Source organism: Phragmites australis, chromosome 9, assembly GCF_958298935.1.
Source record: "Phragmites australis chromosome 9, lpPhrAust1.1, whole genome shotgun sequence".
NCBI lineage: Eukaryota > Viridiplantae > Streptophyta > Magnoliopsida > Poales > Poaceae > Phragmites > Phragmites australis.
Window position 1 is genome coordinate 14767609 of NC_084929.1, and position 14258 is coordinate 14781866.

General features: G+C 41.6%; 1 protein-coding gene and 1 pseudogene across 1 annotated transcript; both read right to left on the reverse strand.

Moving 5' to 3' along the window:
- Positions 1-594: 594 nt before the first annotated feature.
- Positions 595-3154, reverse strand: LOC133928666 (uncharacterized). Its single transcript, XM_062375102.1, has 3 exons — positions 2881-3154; positions 1053-1978; positions 595-900 (listed from the first exon to the last, which is right to left on the reverse strand). Exons 2-3 carry the CDS (start codon positions 1956-1958, stop codon positions 799-801), a joined length of 1008 nt encoding a protein of 335 aa, XP_062231086.1. The 5' UTR covers positions 1959-1978; positions 2881-3154; the 3' UTR covers positions 595-798.
- A 1637-nt stretch (positions 3155-4791) lies between these two features.
- LOC133928010 (transcription factor IIIB 60 kDa subunit-like) lies at positions 4792-8698 on the reverse strand (annotated as a pseudogene).
- Positions 8699-14258: the final 5560 nt, after the last annotated feature.

Below are 14258 nucleotides of genomic sequence, written 5' to 3' on the forward strand. Positions count from 1 at the left end.
AAAAAAAGCTTTCTAGTCTGGACGTCTTTAGGGCAGGGCAGCTGTGCTCCGTCGTGGTCGCCACCTTCAGTTCAGAGATGCCTCGCTAGCTGCCCACGCAGACGCAGTATGTAGTTTGTGCGCAATTCCCATATTCAAACACTTTTTAACTACAATTAGAGAGATCTTCCCATTGCTGGTACACATGTTTACAGCGTAACTTAGCGGATTTTCGCTTGCCGCAATGGCCACTTACATTGATGAATCCAGGTGACAGCAATGCAGTATTTTTTTTATCGATTAAGTATATTGATCTCTAAGAGCTGGTTCCCAGATTTTATTAGTTTCAAATTATGCTGGTCACCCCTTCTCAAGGGAAAAAACGTATTTTGATTACGTAAGTCTCATCGCTTCAATATTGTTTTTTGTGAGGCTTGGAGTCGATTTTACTGCGTTGGTTTGCATGGTCGAACCCAGAAAAGCAAATTCCACAAGGTGCGATTCTGTCTTCGCAAGGCAGGTCCGCAGATATGCTACTCAGTTCATACGTATATGTCAGAAAGAGCTCACTGGAAATATGACGCAATCTTCAATTTATATGCAAAAAAGATAATATACTCATACAAAATTGCAGGGATACAATAAAATTTAAATATACATACTGAAGTTTGAATTGATCGTGAGAAAAAAAAGAAATAAAAGGAGATGCAACAGAACAAATAAAGCAGAACTCTGTATACTGTTGAGTAGAAACAAATTCTTTAACTAAACCAAGTCGTTATCCATCTTGAATTTTGGCCGTACAGAAACCCCCTCGCTCTAAGTCCATCGGTCATCCTTCATCTTCGCTTCAAGATCCTTCACAACATTAGTAAGAGATCTCGTGTCCCAAGCTTTAGCCAGTTTACCATGATCATCAGCCTGCAAAAGGAGCAATCAAATTATTTTGTTGAAAGGAGTAATCAGATCAGACTGGCATGTTCATTTAATTTTATTACAACTATTTCGATAGCAAACAAGAGGGCAGCTCAAATTAATAGCATATGCTGTACTAGACAGATCAAAAGCCTAACCTTTTCCATCAGTAGAGCACGCTCCTTCAGCTCGTCTGCTGTAAGTCCTTTCTTGTGAATTGCCTTAAGGACCTTCAGCAAATGCGGCTGAAGAAACTCCAAACAGTGCTCCTCAAGATTACGCTCTGGGAATGAGGAATCACAGCCGAAAGGGCACTTCATTGGCCTCATGGGGCAGACGGTGACACAGTGCCTATCCATATCACGCCTCAAGAGGCCCTTCTCGCAATTCTGCTCGCAGAGAAGGACTTTGAACGGGCAAGCTGAATCATGATCCTGCATGCAACGGACAGAAACTGTCGCCCGGCATCCATCGTTTCGGCAAGTTACAGGCCTGAAGCTGCATTGTTCCTTATGATCCACAAGCCGCTCTTCGTTTTCATATTTATCAGGGCAGTGGAACTTGGTCTTCAGATCCACATTCTTGAGGAGGACCTCGGCGATAGCTTCCCTCCTCTCCAGTGGCCAAAAGCGGGTCATCTCCATTTCCTGCACAAAGTCATCGATCTTATCCTCACGGCTGTCACTCAATAGCCACCCAGAGACATGGCCAATGATGTTCCTTTTCGTGCTGCTGAAATCATCCATAAAGATGGAAATGATCTCATAAGGGTCCTCCGGCATCTCATTCTCAGGGTCCTGATTCACCTCCGATTCGATTAGAGCATCGGCAATGAATGTCTTGCTCCTCTGCGTGACGTAGTCCACCATCTCCTTTCTCAGGTCAACGGCGACAACGGATGGGTTCCTGAACAGATCGCCTGTTGTACTGTCGACGCATACCGCAGCCAGGCCAGGGAGCAGGATCTGTGCCAGCTTGTGCATTGCCTCCAAATCGCAGTAGGGGCATTGGAGGAGCGGGCCTTCACCTCTTTCTGGTCCAGGATCCGCAACCGGGAGCTCCATTGCACCTTGTGATCACAAACCTGCAAATAAAAGGTGACAAGCAACTTAGCATTCTGAATACCCAATCGGAAGAAACCTATAATCTCCACAATCTTGAAAATGAAGATGTGAGAAGAACCTTCTGACAGCAAAACATAGGGTCTGTTTGTAGAGTTCTTTCTGATCCAAATTTTCTAGGAGAATGATTCTTTGGAGAAAATGATAAATTTTGATTCTCACTATAGATGAAGTGATTCTATTAAGAAAGTGAATTTAAGGAAATTATTTTTTTCAGCTTCCAAATATATAGTTTATTTAAAAAATCACTCCCACAAAATTACTCTAGGAGATGAAAACAAACTGCGTTTAGCAAAGAAATCAAACTCAATATTAGTTGAATTTGAGAGCTCGCAGAAAAGAAATCCAACACATTTTAACAAGCTGACTGGATTCCATCCCAGAAAGTATTAACTGGATTTGGGTGGTGTTTGTTCGGTTCAAACCAAATCAAACCGCAGCGCATGTGACGGTACTATAGATCATTACCCTTACCCATCTTGTTTGTCTGGTTGTACTAAGGAATGGTTTCTAAAGCAATTGCAATGTTTGGTCGGGGATCGGACAGTAAAAGTAGATCAATATTTCCAGCAGAGCAGAACTCGACGCGGAAGTGCGGCAGTAGCACATGAGGAGCATTGACGGTGAAGCAGATCGCGGGGTCACCTGCCCGTCCGCACCGGCGCCTAGGGTCAAGCTGACCGCGATTGACCGGGTCGCGCATGGAGAAGGGGGCCGGAGGTTGCGAACCGCCGCCCAACGGATCGCGGTTGGGTCGGACGCAGGGGAAGAAAAGCATGCGTCCAGGAGCGGATTTGAGAGGAAAGAAAAGACTCCGCGGAACAGAAAAACGAGCAATTACCCATCCAAGTCGGGGCTTCCTTACCTAAGGCAAGAAGAAATCAACCCCCAGGTCCAGACCGGATCCGCGTCGGCGGCGTCCAGGGAGCGCGGGATAAGGACGCCTACGGGAGGAGGTGGAAGAAAAGGCGCAGCCGCGGTGGTCGGGATCGTGGCCTTCTTCTTCCGCGCGGAGGGAAGTGGGGAGCCTATACAAGTTTGGGAAGCAAGGAATTTGCACGGTGAGCGGTCAACCGAGCATGCCGGATTGCCTGAAATTGGAGTCCAACTGCAAACATCGATTCCCAATTCTAGTTGAGTTGCACATATGACTTTCACACGAAGCAAATAAATAGTACTCCCTCGGCTCTAAAATAAATGATGTTTAGACATCACAGTCCTCAAAATATAATTTGACTATTATTTTTTCATATATTAATAAAGTATAACAAAAATATATTATTATAAAAATATTTTTCGAGATAAAACCATCCCATTTTCCAGTATCTAAACTTAATATATAAAAAATAATTTATAATCAAAATTTAAAACAGTTGATTGCACGTAATCTAAAACCATATTTATTTTAATTAGAGGGACTAGTTGGGACTTGGACCAACAACAACTTAGATGACTTGAATACATATATACAAGGATGGGATACATCACAATATACGGAAGTGTATATTTGTTCTTTTTCTAAAAAAGGGCAGGTATATTCACTACGATTAATTTCCAAGAGAAATCGGGTTTACAACGTGCACGGGCGAGGTCCAGCGTGACAGGCATAGTCACGACACTGCGCCGGGCACCACTGGGGGCTAATAATAAAATATTCATTAAGAAAGGGCTAAAAAAATTGTAGGCTTACAACGTAGGGCCTTTTCAGTTGTTCGCACAGAGGTACCCTGCAGATCATGAAGATTAAGAGCGAGTTTGATCAGAGCACAAAGTTGGATGAAATAGAATCATTCATATTTTTTAAGATGGAATAATCTAATATTGTGTTTAATTAGGATAGATAGTATGAGCTAGTTTTTTATTTAGTTGGTGAAATTAGAGTGAATAAAATGAATTAATTTTCTATTTAATTAGTAGTATTGGAACAGATATGATGATCCATTATATTTATATATATTTCATAAGTATTTAAATGAATATCATATCCATTATATTTATATACATTCCATAAGTATTTGAATGAATTTGTACATGTTTAAATTTGTTTGAATTCAATTTTTAACTTATTTTTTACCAAATAAACTAGTGTTAATTTTTTTTATAAATTGATACATGACATAAAAAATATTAATAAATTTTACCAGATTTTTGAGAATTTATTTAAAGCATTAAAAATTATTATAAGATATAAAAGTAGGTTTCTTTGAAATTTTTTAATTAAATATTAGCTCATGTTTTTATATCAAACCAATTAAAACAGGTTGCTAATGAACTATAGTTTGGTCACGCTCATGTTTAAAACCACTTATACTCCAAATAAAATAGAGAGCTAAATAAAAATCACACAAACGTGTCTAACACGAGCACAAAAGCCAACTTGGATGGCTCAGTCCGACCGTTTTGCTCAGTGAATATTCTATTTTTCTCAAATCGCTCCATTCCGTATCCCGCAACCAAACACATTTTCGTGGATGGCCATCTCCGGGATGATTCATCATCGATCCAAACGGACCCTAAATTCGTGTAGTGAAACGATAATCAGGCACAAGCTCACAGGCCCTAGTTCTAATCACTACACAAAAAGCAATTACACTGACTACCTATCAGCCCAGCGATAACCAATCATAACTCGTAACAGAAATTAAAACTGTGGTCTACTAGTAAATAATCTTGCCATGGTCTCTTCCGGGTGGATGCGACATAATTTCCAGTGTCCTGGAAGTTAATATTCAGCTTGCCGTTCTCCAAATGCATTAGAAATCAAAATCATCATAGGCTACACGCCTACACCTCCATCGTTGTCGTAGCCATCGTAGTTGTGATCGGCATAGTCATAACCATGATCAAATGCTTCACCATCACCATTGTCCTTTGCATATTCCCCCACATCCATGTCTTCTTTCTTATTTGCATTGCCGCCTTCGTCTTTAGTCTGCTTGTAGGATAAATTAACATTGTGTCATATAAAATGCAACAGATTAGGCCGTTCATTTATTTAAAAAAATTCAGCTCATTACAATCTGACGCAAGCAAGAATGGTTTATGAAAGTAAATAGCATAGAATAGTACAGAGCAAATAATTCATACAACTCACAACAGCACGTAATTTAATCCTTGATTCAATAATGATTTATAATCTTATCATAAACAAAGGAGACATACATTGTACAATCCGCCAACAGCATCCACGTTGATCTTTGACCCAAGTCTCTGCGATAAGAGACGCTGTATATGAAATTTCAGTTAGTTTACACACTAAGTTGAGAATGTAATTACAACGACCATTGGAAAAATATATTTTTGATGTATGGGGCAGAACAAAAGTTAGTACCTTTCGTTTCAACATGTTATATGTTGCTTCTGCTGGTGTTTCCGCAGGTGTCAAGCTCTTGGCATCTTCATTATGTTTTCGTTTCAACATTTGAAACATCCACGGTTAACCATGAACTGAACCTAAAATTGTAAACAAATGTGTACTGTACACAAGAAGCTTGATTGCACAGAAACGCTTCATACTTTCTTCTTTCCCTCTTCCACACCCACACCTCTAGCTGCCAGTTCAGCTGCCAAAGCTTCCTTTGCTGCTTGTTCCTGCAAAAGCAATCAGCAGACGGTTGCATCCTCTGGTCAGGATGAGAAACATCGCCACACTGGTAGAGTTTCCATAAGTTCATAACTACCTCAAGGTACGCTTGTTCATTTCCTCCCAGATAACCTTTTTATAGTGTTTCTTCCTCATTGTGAAGGTACTAATCAACCTACAAAATTAATAGGTAGCATTAGAGCAAATCGAAAAGGATTATCTGGTCATCTCTCCACCCCTAACAAGGAGTGCCATATAAAGCTTGAAAAGCCTGATAAAAAAAAAATTCAATGATACAGTACCTCCACATCATCGATATCAGAAAGACTTTCTGGATAAGCATCACCTTTACAATTTTTACCTAAGGATGCAAGATGACATTCAGCAACCATCAACTTAACAAGGATCCAGAATGCGAAAATTGAACTGAAATTATTGTTGAGTATGGTGGTGCAGGAAGTAACGAACCTCCCTCTTCGGGATCTTTGGACAATACAGACTCATTTGTAATTTCCCCAGACGTAATCGTCAAAGATTTATCTCCACTTATACCCTGATAAAAGAAGGTACGTAAATTTCTAGAGAACAAAAAGAAAAAAATTAAGCACACAAAATGAATTCTAACAGAAAAAGTTAATGAACAAATGATATATATGGGATGCACCACATCCCTACATTAAGCAATAAAAAGATTTTGCCGGTTCAACTGTTCCATTTAACGATTACAGGCTTGCAGCAGCTAGGCATTCTGATACATTTACACAACAGAACCATTGTTCGGGGTCCAAAGAATCCAAAGTCACCTTCTGGTGTCAAATAGTATTGTTACCCACCCAGCGATCCTATCAAAGAACAAAAGGCTATCTTTTTAGTTGTACAGAGGAAGACGACTGCATGGCTTGAAGAAAATAGACCAATTCTTCTTCCTTAACTCCAATGAAGTATACGATCACACTTAAGGACCGCAAGTCTCCTACAAAAACTTTCCTCCAAGCCTGACACGAAAACATCCTGAACAAGGATGCTGACGACGTACTATACTAACCAATTCAGACTCTTTCTATCCCACTCCCAACTAGACAGAACATGTTGTTCCTAATCTCATGCTTGGCTGTCCTCTTAGGTCTTGCACCAGCACTGCTCCCTCTGTTCTCCACCTCTTCATATTCCTTAGCCCTCCTTTGGTACTGATGTGTGCACTGCTGAAATTTTGAACAAAGCATGAACACTATGTGGAACATTAAATTTAGAAATATCATCAAATTTCAAACTGGACAATATTGCTATAATACTGGGTCCCAGCCTATACTTCAGATGCAGTAGATAATGCAGTATGAGAAGTTCCACGAAGTGTTACAGTTTGGTACACAACACATCCACAAACAGTTTTCTTGGGGCACCAGAAGCTAGGAGATATCTGAGATCAATTAGGAGCCTCACTCTGATCCATCAAGCTACAATCTAGATATACCATCTATACACAAATATAATGCAGATGAAACTGGATACAATTTATCCATGTAATTAGCAGAAAATAAAAACTGTAAGTTCAACAAGTTTGGGGTGGTATGATTTTGGAGAATCTTAGATTTGCACGAAAAAGGTCAAATACAGCCTTTTAGTCCCAAGCAAGTTGGGGTAGCTAGAGATGGAAAGCCATAGCCTAAGTTATGGTTCGAGCACGTGGATTGCTGATTTCCATATTATTCGTGGATTGCACGAATGGTGTCAAATAAATGACAAAAAAACAATATTAAACTATAACACTGCCTTATTTACTTGAAGAGTTAAGAGTTAACAGAGAATGAATCTCACAAGCATCAATTCAAGAATATTGTGTGCAGGTAAGGTACAACACTGTTCATGCGGGCCACAAGATTAGTTCAAAACTAGATATAATAATAGTAAGTTTCCTTGTCAGTTGGGTCTATTTCCTTATACATGTTTCCTTGTAATAGAGATAAGCATCCTTGAGTTTAGATGTTGTTTCATAGGTACCAAGCTAAGTTGTCCCCATAAAAAGGAGAGGAATGTATACATAATGAATCAAAAGTAATTAATTTGTCTTTCACGCATCAAAAGTTGTCATCCAAGCATCTCCCACTTCAAGCCATGCCATCATGGCAGTTACTCCATTGTGAATATAACAATGATTATTGAAAAATATTACCTTTATAGGAGTCATGATGGTATTTTCAACATCAGAATTCAGTGCGTCACAAATGGATTCTCCCTGCACTGCCTACTTAATTGCAGCAGCTTCTTCAGCCCTTTTAGCGGCTTCGAGTCTTTGTCTTTCAGCTCGTTGGAAAGCTGGAGGGTCAGCACCACCCTCTAGTCCACCCGAGAGTTTGTAAACTTGACAATCAGACAATGTGTCTACAGTGAATCAAATATGAAAGTCAATGTATTATGAGAATGGTAAATGTGATTTACTTTGTTGTAGCATTTCTCACAAAGTCCATGAGCAAAATGCTCAGCACCTTTATTCTTGTGCTTGCAAAGGATTTCTCTAGACTTGGGTGAACTTTTTGAAACATGACTCTTGACTTAATTCATCAGCCTTTGCCAAAAATTCTTCAATCTAGCAATGGGGCATAAAGATATAAATGAGGACTGCATAAAGAAACATGGTACTGGTAACATAAATGTTCAGACCCAAAAGAAACATGAAATGCATAAAGAAACATGATATGGAAATGCATTCAATCACCTAAACAACTAATTATATAAACCCTCTCCGCCCACACCAAAAAGAAAAAAAGGAAACAAATTTAGACACCATTTCATGTACAGTCCGCAAACTTAGACAATCTATATTGCAGTAGGTAACTGTTATGTGCAGGAATTACTGTTTATGCACGTGCAAAGTAACAATGTCACTGTAGCACGAACCAAGATTGGTTAACAAGATTAGTTAGATTGGTTGTTAGGGATTAGATTAGTTAGAGATAAGATTTGATAGTTTGTTAGGGCCGGTTTCTATATAAAGGAGGGCATAGCATTCATTGTAATCAAGCAATAGAAATCAATCTAGTTTCTAGTCCGCTTCTCATATGTCTTCCCTATAGTCTAATATCTCCTCCCTAGCCACCGACATCGCCCGGCTATCCTCCTAGCAGTATTTATCCCTCTAGTATCAAAGATGCCAGGTTCTGATATTGTGAGGGGGGGGGGGCGCTAGTTCGTAGGCTGTGGCCAAGATGGTGGTCAACATAGAGAAGCAGCTCGACAAGGTGGTTCAGCAGGTGACCGCTATGTCTTCACGGTTCTCAGTGGTGGATAAGCGTTCGCTAGACGCTGCAAGTCAACTGGCCGCACTGCAAAGCAGCACGTCATCCAGTGTAGCAGCTCCTTCACCGGCGGCAACCATCCCAACAGTTATTGTGTTGCCTCAACCTGCTGCGGTGGTGGCAAAGGCGCTCGTGGCACGACAATGTCATTGCTATTGTTGCACATTTGTCCAGCACGGGCAACGTTGCGTCTTCAAGCGGTGTTGGCGTGGTAGCTCTGAAGATCGATGTCCTACGACGATGGTGCTACTACATGGAGAAGCAGACGCATCTGCTCTTCTTGTGGTGGGCATGGTGTCGCACTGGATGGTAACATCCATTAAGGCCTACAAGCAGGTTCGGGTAGTGTGCTCCTACATGAATCTTGCCACCGTGGTGATGTCCCGATCTACAATGGAGCTACCAGTGGATGCCATGGCGATGCCCAATGTGGCTGCAACAATACCCCACCCTGTTATGACAAGTCCAAAGGTTGCAGCAGCAACTACAACATGGGTGCAGTTTGTTGCTGCAACAAATGGGATGCTCGCCTTGGAGGATCACGCGCAGGCATCATCGAAGGGACCGGGGTTTCGTGGGGCCTCCTTGGACTTCAGCCATGGCATCCACCCTAGCTCGAGGACAAGTTGTGCCGAAGGAGGGGTGGAGTTGTCACATGTAGGTCATAGGTTGGTTACTATTCACACGAAGTGTACCCGACCCCTATAGCATGTGAGGCTCACCTTTATCTTTTAGTTAGTTATTTGGAAATAGTAGATAGAATTTATAGATAAGATTAGATCAAATTTGTTAGGGGTCCTTTAGAAGATAACATTAGATTTGTTATCAATTAGAGATAGGATTTGACTTGGTTGTTAGAGCGGTGACCTGCTTATATAAAGAGGCAGCCGACACATGCTTTGAATCAAGCAAAAAAAAATTAATCTAAATCTCCCCAATCTATAGTCTAATACCTTCCCTAGCAGCCAACGCCGCTCGGCTATCCTCCCTGTAGATGTTTATCCTAACATTAACATTTAGAAGCTCACATGTAAATAACGTCTTCTTAACATAGGTTGTAATTACATTATTCAATGCCTGCTTAGGTTGGTATTGTTAGAACTGTGCAACTCAATTGTATTCCATAGCCCAAAAGGGTAGATATACAAGTATGGATATATGCAAAGAAACCCCTATACAAAGGGGAAAATACAAAAGATACATATACATCTAACCACCCCTGACCCCCTCAAACTCATGGTGGGTCAAATACACTAAGTTTGGAGAGAAAATAACCATGTTGAGCCCGTGTTTGTGCCTTCGTAAAGAAATCAGCTAACTGGAGCTCAGAATGCACCTACTGAAGAGCCACAACCTAATCCTGCACCTATGATCTCATGTAGGAAGCATCAACACCGATATGCTTGGTAAACTCATGCTTCATTGGATCTCGAGCAATAATGATCGCACTAGTGCTGTTAGACAAAAGAGGAGTGGGTGCTGTAACTGACACACCAAAATCCGCAAGGAGCCGCCAAAGCCAAGTGACCTCAGCTATCAACGTTGCCATAGCCCGCAACTCAGCCTCAGCACTTGACCAGGAAACTGCCATTTTCTTCTTCGACTTCCAAGCAATTAGAGAGGATCCAATGAAAACACAATAGGCACAGAGAGAGCAACGATCAGAGTGATCACTAGCTCAGGTCGCATCAATATACGCCTGGAGCTAGAGAGAACTGGAGCAAGAGAAGAAAAGACAACGAGAAATAGTATCACAAAGATATTACAGAACACGAAGTAGGTATGTAATGGAGCTGAGAGGGAGCAGATACAAACTGGCTGAGGATGTGAACAGAGTGAGAAATGTCCAGATGAGTGATCCCAAGGTAGACAAGACTCCCAAACAGATGACAATAACGAGTTGGGTCGGTGAGAGGCTTACCATCAGTGGAGCGGAGATGAACACTAAGCTCCATGGGTGTATCAACAGTGCGATGATCGGTGAGAGCAGCTCGAGCAAGAAGATCATGAATATACTTCTCCTAGGAGAGATAGATGCTATTAAGTGTGGCAAAGACCTCAATCCTAAGGAAGTACCGAAGAGGACCCAAGTCAAACATCAAGAACTTGTCGCTGAGGCGCTTCTTCACAAAGTCAATCAACTAAGAATCATCACCGGTGATGATCATGTCATCAACATAGAGAAAAAGCATGCGACCACGAGAGGAAGTGTGAACAAAGAGAGCAGGGTCATGGTCAATGGGCTGAAAGCCAGCGTCAATGACACCGAAAGAAAAATGATCAAACTAGGCCCAAAGAGCTTGCTTGAGGTCATACAGAAAGTGACAAACTAGGCCCAAGGAGTCTGCTCAAAGACTCCAACTTCTATAGGAGGCCCTCCTGCGACCCCCACAACAGATCTGGCTATCCCTGGCGGCAAGGACTAGATCAATTCGGTGATCGATTTGGCTAAGGAAGCCATCCTCTTGGCTGAGAACTCTCATCTTATTGCAGTCATGAATAGCTCTAACCAGGGGAAGTCTCACATTGATATGTCCTGTGATGATTCAGATCAGGAAAGATGTACTCTACAAAACAAGACAGTTTTGAAAGACAACTGAGCGATTAGTCGTCGTAGAACCTTGTCGATCAGGGACCACCCCATGAATGACCTGCATGAAGTCATCGAGTAGTGGAGACGCTTGATGTGGGTTTGCCCAATCTTTCGAAGGTAATATGATAAGTTGATTTGGTGGAGTTTCGACGTTGATGATCCAAAGGCTCTGACCATAACAGATCGAGAACCCTCACAACCGCTGCACCATTACTCTCTGGTTATCAATCGTGCCAAGACGTTGTTGGCCTCACCAAGAAGACTTTTTCTACAAGCGAATCAAGAACACATGCAAGAACAGGTAGATGCAATATGAATATTGCTGATTACCAATAAAGTGCTCGAGTTTGGGGTTCTACAAACCGATAAACAGTGAAATTGTCTAAAATAAAATAATCTAAGCAAACCCAAGCCTAAACTGTGATGGATACTATGTATATATAGAGGGAGGGGCATGAGGAAGTCCACATAGGGTTGTGTAGCTATGGAGAGAGGCATACACAACCTGAACTCCAACCTCGGCATGATTACATGACCCGACAAGGTTCAAAACGGTGATGCAACACCTTATTGAAGGTGATATGCCCTAGAGGCAATCATAGAGATGACTGTATCACACGTCTATGTTCATTTACTACCGAATAATATGTTATTTAAAGAATGACTATTGTTTACATTGATTGACAAGTATGTGACTTGTTCATGAAACTCTTTATTTATTTTATGATGTTATTCTTAGTCGATCCCTGGTGATATATCATTGCGATGATATATAAGACCAGCACATGTATTAATTGATGATCACGTTTCATGGATCATAGATATAGAGATACCAGTCAATAATGTGAACATTTATGTTGGAGAACATGATGTTAGATAGACCCACCTTGAGATACTATTGGGATTGTTATTTATGATGTACCATCAGTTTTTATCTCAAATGGTGTACCTGCAGGATCCTTAGATCTGATATCATCATTGATTCCCAGAATGTGTAGTGGCATAGTTTGATGCTGCCAAACGCTATTCCGTAACTAGGTAGTCATAAAGGTAGTTTTTGGGTTTGTCATGAAACATGTCGTGGGATATGAGCGATCAAGATGGAATTTACCCCTTCTTGATAATAGGAGAGATATTTCTGGGTCCCTCGAGGTAGTTAGATTGAGAAAGTGCATGGCCATGCCAATATGATTAAAGAGTTAATCCACTACTTGATCGAGTGAATGGTCGAGCTATCACAAGAGTGGCACGTATCTCTTCTTGAGCTTGACTGGTATCGTGACGTGAAGGGATCGGTGCATGTGTATATCAAGGTTCAGTCGATATGATCTTTTGTGTATACTCGGGAGTCAACATGTCCTGCTAGGGACTGCTATTGATTTTGATTTGGAAAGGGTTTCTAAGTCGTAGCCGTTTGTACATGAACCTAACGGGTCACACACTTAATGGGTTGGAATAAAACATGTGAATTGGATTCGTATATGGGTTTTGATTGGATTGTGATCCATGAGAAGTTAGAGTCCTAAAGGGCTTTCAATGTGGGAGCCCGTTGGCGAGCTCTATATAAGAAAAGGCGTGGGTAGGGCATGCTAAGGTGAGCCACTCTGAAACCCTAGCCGCAGCCTTCTACACGATCTCCCAGAATTCTAGCCACGCGTGCGGTGCTAGCACGTTGGCACTCGGCTTTCTGCCCAGTACGTGTGGATATCGTAGAGACGCTGCTTCTATTGCAGTGCCGATCTTCTCAGTAAGTTGATCGTGATGTGTTCGGGACTGGTTGCCGGTCGTGACGAATTGGTCGACATATCTGCTCGTCTGATCGTAGAGCACAATGTGACCACTCGAATCTAGTCGAACAGAACGACACGACCACTCAAAACTAGTCGAGGACGCGACAAACCTGATCATGAGCTGGTCGAGGAACTGGTTGAGGAGCACGACCACCTACTCAGAGTTGGTCGAGGAGCATGACCACCTGCGCATGGCTGGTCGCGGATCTGATCGAGAAGCTGCCCACGGAGTTTGACGTGTACGAAGTTGGATTGGTCTACTCCAACACTTCTTCTGCTGCACTGCGTCTCGAGAGGTAACGATCTATGATCTCCTACTAGCATGGTTTCCTGGATGAATACGGTAGTAAAATTTTGTTTTAGGCTAGCATAGCCTACCGGTCCTTCAACTCTGACTAAAATATAAGAAATATTTGGTTGAGCTTAGATCCATTGGAAAGGGCTAGTCATAAGCTTTCTAGCAAGACCAAGATCATTTCAGTTGGACTCTGTATGCAAGAGTTATGCTCATTTTACTGACATGTTTTTCTGAGATTCTGAGCCAAATTTGGAGTTCGACTTGAGCTTGGCTTGTTGTTCCAATTGTCGAATATCTAACTATAGGGTATATGCTCATAAGGAGTATACCATACACAGACAGGGTATGTCTAAAACATATTGGGCAGCTCCAGATATCACAGAACTGAATCAGTAGTATCTGATACACCTGGAATCAAGAAAGTACATACTAGGAAGGTCTAGATTGGTTACTCAACTCAGAACATTTAGTATCCAAAACAGATCAATCTACTTGGACGTCATGGATGAAACTCCCTATTGACAACAGCTGGATAGGAGTCGGTACATCACCCCTATATAAGGTGGAAAGGCTGGGAGGGAGAAAAAAAGAAGAGGACGCAAGCATCAAGACCCTAGTAGAGGAGATACTCAACAACTTTAGCCCTAGATTAGATTAGATCCAATTTACTCCTTGTAATAGTTTTA

Bases quoted from the DNA above. Each gene is read 5' to 3' on its own strand.
- LOC133928666 (XM_062375102.1), bottom strand. From the start codon at position 1,958: ATGGAGCTCCCGGTTGCGGATCCTGGACCAGAAAGAGGTGAAGGCCCG. The intron at 901-1,052 runs GTTAGGCTTTTG...CTCCTTTTGCAG, and splicing joins GTGCTCTACTGATGGAAAAG to GCTGATGATCATGGTAAACT.